Below are 15,596 nucleotides of genomic sequence, written 5' to 3'. Positions count from 1 at the left end.
AAAGATTGGAGCAAGGACTGTTCGTGGTCAAAGAACTCAAGTTATCATCCGAGTCGGCTTCCAGGTAATTTTCCTGATTGAGTTCTTGATCTTTATAAGTTAATGAGATTAATTTATTCGTGCATAAATTAATATAATCTATAGAGTATCTCAAAAGTTTTGTGAAAATTTTTGTTATACACGATCCGCCTCTTCCCCGCACCACCGCGCTTCCGCAGCCGGATTCGATTTGGCAACCAACAAAAGGGGCTGACATTTGATGAATAATACCATGCTCTTCACAGAAGGCATCAAATTCATTTGAGAAATATTCACCACCTCTATCACTTCGAACCATTTTGATATTCTTGTCTTTTTGGTTCTCAACTTCAGCCTTATAAATTTTAAATTTATCAAAGGCTTCATCTTTTGTTCTAAGTAAATACACATAAGTGTATCTAGAACAATCATTAATGAAAGTGATAAAGTATCTCTTTCCTCTTCTCGTTAAAATACCATTATACTCACAAATATCGGTATGAATCGTATCCAATATTTGAGTATTTCGTTCGGCTCTAGGAAAAGGTTTCTTAGTCATCTTTGCTTGTATGTAAATTTCACACTTATCATTTTTAACATCTTTGTAATTAATCAAACCGTGTTTAGACATATATTTCAAAGATTTAAAATTTAAGTGTGCTAAACATGCATGCCAAACATCAAAAGAATTAATAATATAAAGAGAATTCACATCATCTTTATTATTAATGCTAAGTTTGTACACGCCATTACAAGAATATCCTTTTCCCACAAAGATCTCATTCTTAGATACAATAAAATTATTGCCCTCAAGTACAATCTTAAGCCCATTCTTACACATTAGACTAGCAGATACAAGATTTTTCCTAATGTTAGGAACATGAAGAACATTATTCAAAGTAAGCTTCTTTCCGGAAGTAAAGTTGATCTCCACTATTCCTCTCCCGGCAACCGTCGCAGCATCATTATTCCCCATGAGAACCGTTTGTCCTTCTTTTTCCACTTTGTATGACGAGAACAAATTTTTGTCATTACAAACGTGGATTGTGGCACCGGAATAGAGCCACCACTCGGAGGAATTTGTTGCAGCCATGTTAGTTTCGGTAATCATGCCAAGTTGTATTTCTGAGACCATAGCACAAATGTCTTCAGATTTCTCTTCAATAGTATTGGCCTTGTTGGTGTTAACTTTTTCTTTTTTTTTTCTTGTATCTGCAGCTATTTTGGCGATTGCCTTTCTTTCCACAAAAGAAACAATTTCCAGAAAATTTATTTTAGCCATTACCGGGCTTTTTGAACTTCTTGTCATTATTGACTTTGAAGTTCTTAGAAAACTTACTAGCTTCGGCAACATTAACCTTAGAGGAATCTATAATCTTGCCCTTGGGATCACGAGACTTAGTCTCTTCTTCGATCCTCAAGTGTTTTTGTAATTTCTCTAAAGTTATGACATCTCTCCTATGAAGGAGTTTCTTTCTATAACCATTCCAACTTTGAGGCAATTTAGCAATAATTGCCCCCACTTGGAATGATTCAGAAATTTCAACTTTCAATTCACGAAGCTTAGTAACAATAACTTGCAATTCATGTATTTGATCTAGAACAAACTTAGTATCAACCATGACAAATTCAAAAAATTTCAAGATTAGAAATTTATCCGTACCTTCCTTCTCAGTTTTGTACTTGTATTCGAGAGCGTTCCAAATCTTCACCGGAGACTTCATCGAGTTGTAGAGATCGTAGAGCTTATCGGAGAGAGTGTTGAGAATATGACCCCGCACATGACTTCATCATCTTCACGCTTCTTCCTTGGAGCCTTCAAGTCTTCAGAATCATCCTCATTCGGTTCTAGAAGAGGCTCCAACTTCGAATCAAGCACATAGGCAATCTTGAGCACGGTGAGAAGAAAGAACAACTTTCTTTTCCAACGGGTGAAATTGGTACCGTCAAATCTATCAAGTTGAACATTCAGATTAAGGAAAGACGTCATGTTCTTTTCAACCTCCATTATAGCAAGTTAAAACCTTAAAGATTGTTGGAGAAATTTAAGAGTAAATGGTGAAAAGAAAACAGAAACAAGATAAGGTTTGAGGCATATATGAATACTTTCCCTTAAGGTTTTATTTGCCCTTACTTCTCAAAGTTTGCTAATGAGTTTCAATGGCAAATTACCCCCAAGATACAACAAACACTTGAACATAATATCTAGCAATAATATTGAGTTCCAGAACATGAATTAAGTCTGTAAATTTTCTGGAGAATTAATAAAGACAGAGGTGCCATTTCATGAATGAATGCATCATCCTTAAACATTACAGCCATTCACATAACGGTACCTTTTCAATGTAAAGGTACATTTTCATGAATTAATACACCTATTACAATAGTTATATCTATTGCTAATTGGTGTTCATATATGTATGAAAACATATTACCAATGGATGTAATGGTTCGAAACGTTTTAGATCACATAAACTCATGAAAACATTATTTTCTACATAATTTATGGTGCAACAGATGTTTTCCCGCTGCAGCCGCAAATAAACCCAAAACATGCAAACATTTCGGCTGCAGCCAAAATATTTCAGCTGCAGCTAGTTTGGCCGAATTAAAGTAGTTTCTCCAATGCAGCGTTTTAAAGTCCCTTTAATACGAGTTTTCATGTTTTAATACTCAAACAACTTGTGATCTTAATCAAGAAATATTACAATCTCTCTAACAATGCATGGCCTACTTTGTCCCCATTTGGCATACAATGATCTTTAGTATCATTATTATTATAATCACGCACCATTTTCATTATATATATATATATATATATTTTTTTTTTTTGTTTCGGGTAAATTAAGATAAGAACATTAATCAGGAATATCTTGACTACTATATTCATATATAGGGAAACAAAAAAAAATCTTGCCTTGAAGTCTAATGTAGTACTATTAGATTATCTTACTCTAATCTCATGATTGCGTGAAATAATATCTTGCACTAACGGAAATAGGCACATGATCTTGATCATTCTTTTGGTTCGAATTATCAAAGGTGGAAGGACTATATGGCTAGATTCTTATGCAAAAAGATGTGATATTTCATGGTTGACATCTATTGCGCTATCATTGTGTGGAAAGATATAGGACTGGGCATATTCTAACATCCATCAATTCCCACCAAAATAAGACGCGACAAATTTAGTGGCTCTCAAAAGTAGACGGAAGAAAAATAGATGAAATATTATTGTGGAGAAATTAAAAAAAAAAAGATGCAAGGAAGAAATCATCAATTGTAATGCTGGTTGTTTAGTTCTTTGATCATTGAAGAAAATTATTCCAGAGAAAAAGGAACAAATTGCTAATTAATCCACAAGCATTGCTGTATGAAGTTAAAGTTGACGTTGTAATTGTGAACCAACCTCTAGTAGGGAAGTAGACATGAAGAAAGAGCGATAGACTAAACTGATCTACAGACTAAACGGTCTCTCAGTAAATCATCCATAACATCAAACAGTTTAAATGATCGAGTGTGGTGATCTAACGGTAATAAAGTATCATGATGGGTTTATGGTCACAAATTTAATGTTGAGTTACTCTTTTTTGGGTAGTAAATGTAAAAACTCATTTTTTACTGGCCCAATATACTCGAATTAAAGTGCCTTAAATCACGTCTCATGTACTCTTGCCGTTGGGACATTTACTAGGACGGAAGTGATGCGCTCATTATCTGAGGAATAAGCCCACTCGTAAGGCCTTCAACGAACATTCAGTCAACGTCTGGGCACCTTTAAGAAAATATACTAACGTGGGTCGTCCCCTCCCTAAATGTTAACTTTGTAAAAAAACAAAAAAAAAAACTAATCAAACCTTGAAAGAATATTTTCTATATTTTTAAATAGTAAGAAAATTTTAGGATATCTTTGTTAGGGAAAGAGATGGACGGAGAGCCCTAATCTCTTGTTTGGTTGGAGGGAGAAGGAGAGGGGGAGAAGAGGTGGAGGGAGACTCTCTCTACCCAGACCCACCATTTTGCATCTCTCCTCTAATGAAAGGATTCATACAATCTACCCATTAAAGATTAGAAAAGACCATTTTATCTTTAAAAAGTTTAACATAAAATTAGTAAAAAGGACAAAAAAATAAGTAAACAAACATTCATTCATCCATTCTTAAAACTCTCTCTCCCTCATACCAAACGACACAAAAAATTACCATAATCACTTTCATCCTTCACATTCTTCATCCTTTCTCTTTTTCATCCCTCTTATCAAACGGAGCTTTAGGAAAACTCTAGAAACAAAATGAGAACACAAAAGATGTATTGGACTTTCCTTAATTATCCCTTGCCAATGCATGGCCCCTTGTCAACTCCACTCGTTGGTCAAACCCGTAAAGCGATCAAAGTGTGGAGTACGTTGCAGATATAATATAGGATAAGATAAGACTAGCCTACCTTATTATGGACCACGGTTATAGATTGTTGAACGACCAAGTAGATCAACCATACGGGTCTACGTACGAAGACCAATAGTTTACAGATAAAAATGTGTGATAATGGGGGAAATTCTAAAGAAATTAAATCCACGTGAAACAAATTAATATCCTATGAACGTCTATGTATCGTTCAAATACGAGTCCACCCTCATCGTCGACACAAGTTCACAAATGTCTCAAGATAACACTACATTAGAGCAAAGAAGACCTAAGATTAGGGTGATGGATATTTGTACGTACGACCATGTAAACTTATACGTCTCTTACGTGCCTAGGCTTCACCATCATATGTACATCTTTCTCTCATGATATGAGTTTTGGCCTTTTTCTATTTATATATAGATTGAATTTTTATATATAAACGGAAATAAAAAAATTATTAAACTTATCGAAATAACTTCTCATTGATGTATTGTTCAATTGGAATCCAATGTGAATCACGATGTAATTTTCTTGTTCCTGAATTAGATACTAATAATTGATGTTATACTCTTGTGATCAGAATCCGGCTCATTTATCAACCACTAATTCTTACATTTTTCTTTTTTATGGGACGTAATATATATTCTATATTTTCATTTTTTTAACATTGGATTATTTGTTTATCTGATCAAGTCAGTTTACTCCTTAAGGAGGAGATTCTTCCGCATCTTCATTATTCACTTTCCAAACAAATATCAAGTAACATATAAGTATTTTTTTCTTCCAAATTCATTAGAATTTAGACTCCTTTCAAAATTTTGTAAACCATAAATTTCTAAAGTATGGAACCCTAAAAAGAGGCTAGCCTAACTTAAATGGGATATAATAGCTTCATTATGGCCTAACATTCTTGTCAATATATTATCCTCTTTCTGTTCTGGATTGTAATCTCTAATAAAAAAATATAGTTCCATGAACAAAAGCACCTATCATGATGAATCCTGCAATGCATTGATGATGAGTATATAAAGCAGCTTGAGTAGTAGACATGCAAGTGAAATACAATCCACGAAATAATTTGATCTATGAACAACATTGTTGTGGTAAAGGTCGTAATGCTAAAGGAATCATTACCGCAGGGCATAGACAGGGAGGTCATAAGAGTTTATACCGTAAAATCGATTTTTGATAGAAAAAAAAAGACATATATGGTAAATCGTAACTATAGAATATGACTCCAATTGAAAGGCATACATTTGTCTCGTACACTATAGGGGTGGTGAGAAAAGATATATTTTACATCCTAGAGGAGCTCTAATTGGAGATACCATTGTTTCTGGTACAGAAGTTCCTATAAAAATAGGAAATGTCCTACCTTTGAGTGAGGTTTGAACTAGAAATGATATCCCACTTATCGAGTTTGAATCCTCTCACAACTTTTACTTTCTCTTTCTTTCTTTATGTAACTCAAGCAAGACAGAATTTTTACATATCTAACAATATATAAAAGAGCCAAAGCTCTTCTCTACATAGCAGCCCCTCCATTCTTTTTCCTTTTTATTTTTTGCCCTTTTTATCTTTATTTTTTGTGATTTTTTTACATTTTAATTTATTTGTGTGTTTTTTTTTTTAAAAAAATATGTCGTTCCTCGCTTTACTCCTATGAGAGTAATTTTTTTCACATATGTTATTTTATTTTTGGTTGGTTAAAATAATTTTTTTCAAATGTGTCCCTACTTTTATATCAATTGTTATCTTTACACATATTCATTTTTAAAATAAATTCAAAATCTTTAAATAGTTGTTGTTGCGTGGTAATTATGCTCGCAAGTGCACGTGTCGCAAACAAGTAATAAAGTGTACAAGAGTACGGATATCGATCCAACGAAGATTGAATCACCGAAAGTACGTGTTAGAAGTTATATAATCAACAAAACAAGTAAATGATGAATGTGGCAAAAATTCACTAAAATGATGTAAATAAAATGAATGCAAACTAAATGCGGTCTAAAGTGACTAAGAGTAACAAGAACGTAATGATGGGCTGTAATTCAGTGGTGAAAATGAGCTAGGTCTACTAACTTCTCCTCAATTGCAAGTTTGACTAGAATGTTACCTAGAATGCTGCAGCATTTTATTATCCATGTTAACAGAAACTCCTTGATTGCATAGTTCTTCCGAATTAATTATGACTCAGGTTCCTCAAGCCATTTCCGACATATTCCTATGTGAATCCAACTCTAGAAATGCAGATTTAAGCTCAGGTTTCAATAAGTTATGTAAGATGAATAATATATTCTTATACCATCCACTAATCAACAACTCAGCAAGTTTATTGAACATACATCATTCATGCTAATCCGATTAAAACTAACCCTTCCAGTATTAATCTTAATCTTGTATCCTAAAATCGATGGCCAGTCAAGACTAGAAATAGACATTAACTCACATGAATGAACAAAAATAGTAAATTAATAGCATCTCAGAAACAACTTGTCATTCTTACAATCTTGGTTCCATTAGCAAACCTAGCTAAAGCAAATTAGTTCATAATAAGATTTACAAGATTCAAAGCTCCAGAATAATCCATAGCTAAATTCGTAGCTAAATAACAAAAGAAAGTTAAGCTAACAGAAGAAGAACAAATTTCAGCTGGAACTTGGATTCCTCTCTGGCCGGCCAAAATGTCCTTCAACTTCCAGCCCTCTTCTCACGTTTTTTATTCTTTTTCTGGGCTGAGTACTCTTTGTATTTCCCGCCTTCTTCAGCACTCGTAAGAAGCTTTTTTCCTCACTGGGTAGTGCTCTGTGTGTTTTTCTGGAGAGCAGGTATTCTGTGTATTCTCTCTGTGTCAAAACAGTTTTTGTCCTCTTTTCTATATTCTTGCCCGATTATCTATCTTCCTCCTTTTCTCCCCCTGGCGGCTGCTAACTTGTCCTAAGAAAACATTCCCTTCTAGGGCAACACAAGGGCTGAGGTGTCACTGATGATGTGCACAGTGGACCCAATTGACACCTCCTCGGCCAGCTCACACGGATTCCTTTTTGTCTGCTTTCTCCAGCTAGTGCGCTGACGTCAATCAGCTGCCAGCTATTTCCAGAATGTTGCCTAAAATGCCGCAGCATTTTAGCCCAGAAATTTCCTACAAGGTGCGCACACAGCCTTAGTCAGTTTTTCACCTCATTTTACTTCCAAATTACTAACTTTCACTTCAAGAGGAGCAGCAGTACGGAATTAAGCCAAAGTAAGTGTAAACTCTACAAATTTAAATTAAAACACACAATAAACTAGAAAAATCACTCATGGTCTCGCAATTTCAAGCTATAAAACCAGTGGATAACTCTAATTTCTTAGAGTTATCAGTTGTATAAATAAATTTCTTATTATTCAGTACAATAAACTCTCCAGGTGTCTCTAACATGACAATACGTGTGAACTACGTTACAAAATTAATTACATACATAAAAGAGCCAAAGGCCTTTTCGTACTTTTTAACATTTGTCACTATAAGAAGGTTTCTCCTTCTTTTTCACACATTGCATCATTTTTCTTTTCTTTTCTTTTCTTGTTTTTAAAACATTTTCATGATTTATTTTTTCATTTTTTTCATTTTTTAATTTTTACAAAACTAAACCCTTAAGAAGTAATAAATTAAGAAAATATAAAGCTTTTGAAGAAAATTTAAATCTCTGTATTAAGAAAATGTAACACGTTAAATGTACATTAAATCAACTAGTTCTAAGAAAATGACACAAAATTAAAGAGGTGAATGAAAGGTACATTTTCTAATTTTCTTATCTTGCACGTCAAAACTCCGAAGGTTCTAAGCCCAAGTCTGAAAAGCTAACTCTAGGCCCAATCGTATAACCGTGGGCAAGGCACACACGCAAAAGCGTTTGTTTTCTTTTGTTTCGTTCTAGGGCGGGGAGTGACTTATTAACTGTTAGATTAAAATCACATTAAATTAAAATGGTATAGAGATAATTTTTAATTTAGATATAATGGATAAAAATAGTCTTTTTTTCTAATCCTACTAGAAAATTCTCTTTTATTTTTTTTTTTAGGGGATAATATGAGCAAATATGACTTAATATTTGGTTTACACGTCATTTGGTCAGACCAAATATTGTTTGTTAATTAAATATTTTGCATTTTCTTGTAGTCATTGGAAGCTTTTGAAAACTGTGAGGCGGGAAACCCTTTCAAAAGTAGCTACAAAGTTGTGTACGTTTGTCGCAATCTTGTGACCATTAATCTTAGAATAATGGGAAATTCATAAAAATGCCATTCTTTTATGTATAAGATTTTTATTCGTGCTTCGTGGACACTATTGGCCATTTAAAAGGTAAATTTAAATTATGATTTTTAATTTTAACGTTTGAAATTCAATTTTTTATGAGAAAAAATATTATAGCAGAATCAAAGATTTGAGTTTAAATATATGAAATAAACGGACCTTATATGATTTTTAAAGGGCACCTTTGTTTTCTTTTGTGTTGTTTCTCTTTTTTTTTTTTTTTTTTTAAGGTAAAGAGCACATTTCTTAGGTGATGTTTGTATATGGGTTCTCCTATAGTGTAAACCCATAGTTTTAGTTCTCTTACAAAAAATTTAAATTTTAAAAATCATGATTAAAAATCTTAATTTGAATCATGATTTGAACTCATATACCAAATGGGTCCTTAATGTTCTCTCAAAAATAAATTTGTCTTAGTACTCTAGCTGTTAAGAGCATCTCCTGCTCTCAAAATACATAGGAAAAAATATTCCAATTTAATACCGAGTTTTTAGGCTAGTATCAAATTTTGATATTTGAGTAACAAAATTATTTTATATTCTTTGTGTCAACTTTAGCATAGGTTATACTAGGTGCAAAATTTAGCACTATATGAAAAATTTTGACATTTGGTTGCTTCATTGTGAGCATGTTAATTTTTTTGCTAAAAAAATTATAATATAATTAATTTTAATTTTACAAAAAGCTAAAAAAAATTATTTTTTGTAATTCCAAAGTTTTAAAATTTATGAAAAAATGGCTATATATGACATTTGAAACAACTATTGACGTTGAAATATAAAATATAACAACATATTAAATGTAATGGTACTATAATATTTATGTCAGAAATAGAATTGAATTGTCATTTACATTAAAAATAATCTAAGATATTGCTAACTTCATACAAAAAATCCATATTTAACAATATAATTCATTCCTCCAAACTTGACAAATATTAAAGAGTATATTTAGAGAAGTAAATACACCTTAATATATATACATGAGATCCATGCATATGAGAGGGTCATTTCGAAACTAATTAATGACTGAGAAAAACTGAGGGTCTCCGCGAGCCCTCACATAGAATAAGGCCTATCTATTGTGTCTCGCGATGTTGATCCACAAACAACGCTCTTAATGAAGAAGGGAAAAAAAAAAAAAAAACTATAAAATTCTCAAATTAAAATGCATATATATGAATCAATCAAACCACACATTGCTCTACAGAAAAATAAAACAATCTAAGGATATTAGAGGGTTATCAATGTCCTCCATCAAAACGCCGTCGAGTTCGTGCTGATCAGCCAGCGCTTCCGTGACCGCAATCTCGTCGATTTTCGAACCAATCCAATGAATATTATTCTTGCAATATTGCTCTCTTGTACTTCTACTACTGGTAAGTAGCCGAGCATTACTAGTACTAGAATTGTTGTTGTTGTTGTTTGGACTTGGAGGCCTAAAGTTAATAATATTGTCCGTCCTTGAAAACGACGTAGAATTTGTACTTACCACACGCTTTGAGTGTCTCTGAGACTCTTTAATTTTCTGTAAGTTGGTAAGATCTCCATTGACGAACCTTCGACTCGGAGAAGGCGATGATGATCTCGTTAGTGTTCCGCAATTGTGATGATCTCTCCGAAAGCTCTTTTGTCTCGTTAAAGTTGTAGTAGTAGTAATACTACTTGGCGAGCTTGACCGAAGTCTTTTCTTTGGCGTACTAGTTGAAACAACTGGCTTGACAGTTGGTGCTTTAGAATTTACACTATTTTCTTTGATTGAACTTATGCGAATAATGTGGGGGTTTTCCTTGTAACATGACCACAAGAACTCATTGGTGAAGGATGATGATCTGTAACATCCTTTCGACAACGCGGAGGAGGAGGAGGAGGAGCTAATCGAGCGGCTTGTTGCGGTGTTGGTGGATGAGCAAGTGAAGGAGGAGGCGGCGGAGGAAGTCGAGGCGGAGGGCGACGTCGGAGGGGACGGGGATGAGATTTGTTTTGGTTTCGGAGGGATTTGCATTTTTGGTGGTGGTTGTGAGATTATTACAAGCTTATCTTGGACATAGCTGAATTGAGTTTCATCTTCTTCTTCGTGGGAATTATGTGATGATTTCTCTGGTCTGCATTTGCTAATGCAAGAACCCATTTGATGAATTTTTTTTTCTTTTTGGTCTAGATTGGAGAGGCAAATGGGAAAGTGTTTAAGATTAATATTGTGGAACGGAAAAGGAGGAGAATATTATAGTAGGAAGGGAAAAAGTTGTGCGTGGGATGGTGGGATTTTGCTTTATTTTGTGGCCTTTTTCTTTTTCAGACGTTTTAAATTTTGGTTGGCGGGTATGAAATCCGTTGCACAACGGTTATGTCAAGTGGAGGTCATATTCATATTGGTGGCTGCTACTTTCATCATGTCTCTCCAGTTTTAAGAGTGGAAATAAGAGACCCGGATTATTGTTTTGGGAGGGAAAGTTATACATTGTTTGAAAATTAAAATAAATTTAAAAAGGCACTGGGTACATTTACTGACTGCTGATTTACTGCACTTTCTTATAATTGTGATATTACAGCTTACATAATAATATTTGACAATTATGATAGCGATTTTTTTTTAATGGAAAAGAGATTCAAATTATGATAGAGAATATTAAGGACCGCCCTCTTAACACACCCCTTTAATTTGTGGATATTTTTTAAAGTTCTTTCTTTTTTAATTCATTCACGCCCTTGCCCCACCTGATTAAGTTTTCTAGTTCCGTCCCTAATTAATTTTTCTAATTCAGTCACAATCTTTTAAACAGCTACTGCCCACATAATTAACTACTTATTTTCTTAGCTAGAAAGATGTGAAAATGCCAACATTACCTAACCATTCAATACGTGGTAAAATATAGTAGAGTCAACCACGCTGTTATATATAAATGAATATTGCTTACTTTAATGCCTCACTAATCATGAATATTGCCTAAAAATTCTTCTTTCGACGGATAATGACCAAATTCCTAACGAACAACATTTACTCGTCATTCCCCCAAAATTGTCCACTACTATACTTTACACACACTTTTGGAAATATAAAACCAAGCGAAGACAACATTAGATTGCAGAGCAGAATTGTTAATGAATAGAACAATGCTATGAAGCATCAATAGTGTTAAACACCACTTATTAATAAAAAGTGAGTCTTGTAGTATGGGATCTATAAAATGAATCGATTAACCTTCTATTTATAATAATGCTTAGCATCGGCGGTTCTTTCAAATATGTTTCTAATAAAAATAATTACCAACCAAAAACAAGAGGGAAAAAAATCTGGCCAACGTTCGTACTTGCTCATGATCTATAGCATCACACGGCTCTTTCTTTCTCTATAGCTAGCATAGGCCGAACAAAGAACCTTAAACATAACAGAAAACAATATTGGTTTTTTTTTTTTTCCTAATAACTTTTTGCTGTTTCAGCAAAAATAACTTTTTGCTGGAAAAATAAAGGAACATAACATAGTACTACCTCGACAAATTTCGCATTAACGGATGAGAGGTAGACACATGCATGAATTCCGAATTTCCAATTACATGTAAATGAAGAGAATCAGCTAGCTGCATAGAATGTAATAATAAAGAGCAGACGGTACTAATTAACTGCACCAACATAAATCTAGGACTACGAGAGCTACATGAATAATATAAAATAACATATTATATATATATATATATATAGATAGATAGATGCAAACATTAATGTGTATGTATAAATATTGAAGCAATATTAATAATGGGAAATAGCTGGTTCGGAAGATTGCTTCTTCCAGATGATGAACTTTTGGAGGGTAGAAGGGTCAGCTCTGTAATATTTGCTAGTGAAGAGAAGCAATTCGGACCATGTGAAGTCAGGGTACTGTCTTGTTCCTTGGTCCAACACAAGTTCGTGCGGAGGCCTCACCACTTTGTCTTCTTTCGGGCACAGAAAAAACACCATCGATTTCCTATTTTCGTCCCTGTTCACCACTACTCTGTGCAGACAACTCTTGTATATCCCATTCGATAGTGCCTACAAAGATAAAACACGGCCCAATAATATTATATATATATAATACCATGCAACGTATCTCTCTCTCTCTCTCTCTCTCTCTCTCTCTATATATATATATATATATATGTGTGTGTGTGTGTGTGTGTATTCTTTCGCCAATTTATAATAATATTGTACGTATGATCATATGATATTTATATATACGACAAATATGGTACTATATATAGATCATAAAGTCCTAAAGCTGAATATGCATGTATATGTATGTTGCAATATGCAAACAACTTAACGACATATGCAATAAGTATTCTCGCTTACATAATGTCTGATGGCAGTGGAGAACATATATACTTACACTAATTAGTCGTAATCAACTCCATATATATGTCAGTAATAGTTAGAGTTGACCTAGAGGTGAGTTAGTTAATTACTATTTTTAACAATTTTTTTAACGCAGGAAAAAAAGATGTACATATCTATTCTTTTGTTAAATATAAATGGAGAAAGAGAAACTACTATAAGAGAAGTACTTTCTTATAAGATTAACAAATAGTCAGTTACTAAACAACTCGTTATATATCAACTCGTGATATGTTAGATATCTTAAAAAATCTCTCTCTCTATATATATATGGTTTTGAAAACTTGTCATGTTAATTGCATGAGAAATATCACAATTGTACTATACATGTAGTCAAAGCTCTAAAGCGAATAAAAGTAAATGTTAAAGAAAATACTTAATAATTAATTAACTACATACCACAATGGTATCACCAATGTTGATGACAAATGCATCTTGAACAGGTCGAACTGAGTTCCACTTGTTGTTGTGGAAAACTTCAAGACCTCCGACCTGGTCTTGGTGAAGAATAGTTATGGAGGTCGGATCGCAGTGGGCCCCGACTCCGAGAGTGAGGTCGGGCTGCGCGCAAGACGGGTAATGGTTCATCCTCACGATGGAGTGAGCATCTTCAAAGAATTTCTTGTAATGCGTTCGATCAACGCCCAAGCTTATCGCCAGTAGTTCCATTAGCTTCAGACAAAGCCACATCATTGTTTCAGAGTACCTTTGATACACTATCCTAAAAAATTGATTAAAATTAATAAAGTTAATATTACATCACTTTAAAAGAAAAAAAGTAAAATGTATCATAGACATATGTATCCACATGCAGTTTATTTTGATATCATCTAACATGCATATTAATATTATTATTGCATGTTGTCAAACAATTAGCATAGACGTACAAGATATCTAAGAATAAGCATTCTGGAAGGGGTTTTCTCTTCTTTTTTTTTTCTTTCTTTCTTTTTTTTTTTTGTTACAGTTCTGATCTTTTTTTTTTTTTTCCATCATTTAATAACCGAAAGATGGAATGCATGTATATTCCAAAATTTTGGGATATTTGACTAAACATAAATATAAGTTCTACCATTAATATTATTCCTTTTAAGTAATTAAGTAACTTATAACTTATATCATGCCAATTAGAACATGTTAATTATATTGACACCCACTACCTCATTTACCAAATTCTTTACTCAAATTTATTAGAAATAAAAAAGAACAAGATCTTCTTCACTCTAATTCTACCATTAATGTTATATATATTATTAGCATAATGAAAAAGAAAAAACTAGGGGTGAGAAGATTTAAACTTTCAACTTTGTGGTATAATCAGATATAAACCATGTTGTATAATTAGCATAATGATATATATATATATATATATATATATATATATATTTATCTTACCCTTCTTGCTCAAAATCCTTCCCTAAATTGTTGGTGAAGTAGTCTTTCACAACAGGAACCGACCCGCTTTCATGGAAGAACGTCAGCGTCTCCTTCCACGGCAGTTTCGTGGCGAAGCGTTCGGAGTGACCGGCGGAGTAGCCGGCCAAGCAACCGGGACGCTTGGGAGCCCTATTGATCTTCTCGCTTGCCGGAAGCTTAAAGAAAGATTCGAGATGTTCATGAGCGAGGTTGATGAGACTCGAATCAATTCCATGGTTGATCACTTGGAAGAAACCATGGCTCGTGCAAGCCTCTCGGATGAGATCGGCGGCTCGAACCGTCGCCACCTCGTCGCCGTTGAGGAAGCCCTCGAGATCCACCAGCGGCTCGTTGAGAACACCTTTTGTGCCGTTGGACGGCAAGTCTTCGTCCGGCCAAATGAAGCCTTTGGGGACATGCGTTTGTTTCTGGAGAAACGAAGAGTCGAAAATTTGCGAATCCTTGGAAGAATCCATTGGAATAATATTTCTGCAGGTTTGGTTTAGTACTATTACGAGGAAATTTTGTTGTGATCCGAACAATAATCCTAGGGGGTTTATATAGAGAATTCAGTTTGTGTAAATGGAAAATAAAATTGTCAAAAGAGTAAAATATTTTTTTAAAAAAAATTTGAATGAGTATTCATGCAGCCAGCCAATATTGGGTCTCTGTTCTGTGCACGTGCTAATTTGGTAAAGAGAAAGGATAAGCGTTAAATAAGGGAGTTGATATTTGGGTAGATGGACAATAAAATTGTTAAAAGAGTAAAAAAAAAAAAAAAAAAGGATAAGTCTCATGCAGCCAATAGTTGGTCTCTGTTCTGTGCACGTGGTAATTGGTTAGGAAAAAAGTTCATAGATTAGAATAATAAGATTAGAACCATTTTCGATTTACGTGTATTTTTTGTGAGAGAAAACACTGTAACGAACTATGAACTATGATTCGAATTGAGGTACGAATCTCCCAACCAAACAAGTGAATCTCAAGGACAGATTCTTAATTCAGATTCTTAGCCTAGTGTCTATATCTCTTTTATAAATTTTTTAATAAACTTTTCTTTCCGTATTTTTCCAGTCCAGTTATGGC

The 15,596-nt window shown here is 33.8% G+C and overlaps 2 protein-coding genes across 2 annotated transcripts; both read right to left on the bottom strand.

Annotated features, from left to right (window-relative positions):
* Positions 1–9,924: 9,924 nt before the first annotated feature.
* LOC21408777 (uncharacterized serine-rich protein C215.13) lies at positions 9,925–10,851 on the bottom strand. Its single transcript, XM_010100427.1, has one exon. The coding sequence runs from the start codon at positions 10,849–10,851 to the stop codon at positions 9,925–9,927; it is 927 nt and encodes a 308-aa protein (XP_010098729.1).
* Positions 10,852–12,470: 1,619 nt separating this feature from the next.
* LOC21408776 (gibberellin 20 oxidase 3) lies at positions 12,471–14,986 on the bottom strand. The gene is made up of 3 exons (XM_010100426.1): positions 14,490–14,986; positions 13,494–13,815; positions 12,471–12,752 (listed from the first exon to the last, which is right to left on the bottom strand). The coding sequence occupies exons 1-3, from the start codon at positions 14,984–14,986 to the stop codon at positions 12,471–12,473; spliced, it is 1,101 nt and encodes a 366-aa protein (XP_010098728.1).
* Positions 14,987–15,596: the final 610 nt, after the last annotated feature.

The sequence above is a fragment of the Morus notabilis genome, unplaced genomic scaffold, assembly GCF_000414095.1.
Source record: "Morus notabilis unplaced genomic scaffold, ASM41409v2 Scaffold467, whole genome shotgun sequence".
NCBI classification, from domain to species: domain Eukaryota; kingdom Viridiplantae; phylum Streptophyta; class Magnoliopsida; order Rosales; family Moraceae; genus Morus; species Morus notabilis.
This window is presented reverse-complemented; position numbering and strand designations above follow the sequence as displayed.

Coding starts and splice junctions, on each gene's coding strand:
- LOC21408777 (XM_010100427.1), bottom strand. CDS start 10,851: ATGGGTTCTTGCATTAGCAAATGCAGACCAGAGAAATCATCACATAAT.
- LOC21408776 (XM_010100426.1), bottom strand. CDS start 14,986: ATGGATTCTTCCAAGGATTCGCAAATTTTCGACTCTTCGTTTCTCCAG. Junction 13,816..14,489: donor AAGGATTTTGAGCAAGAAGG/GTAAGATAAATA, acceptor TCAATTTTTTAG/GATAGTGTATCAAAGGTACT. Junction 12,753..13,493: donor ACATTGGTGATACCATTGTG/GTATGTAGTTAA, acceptor TTATCTTTGTAG/GCACTATCGAATGGGATATA.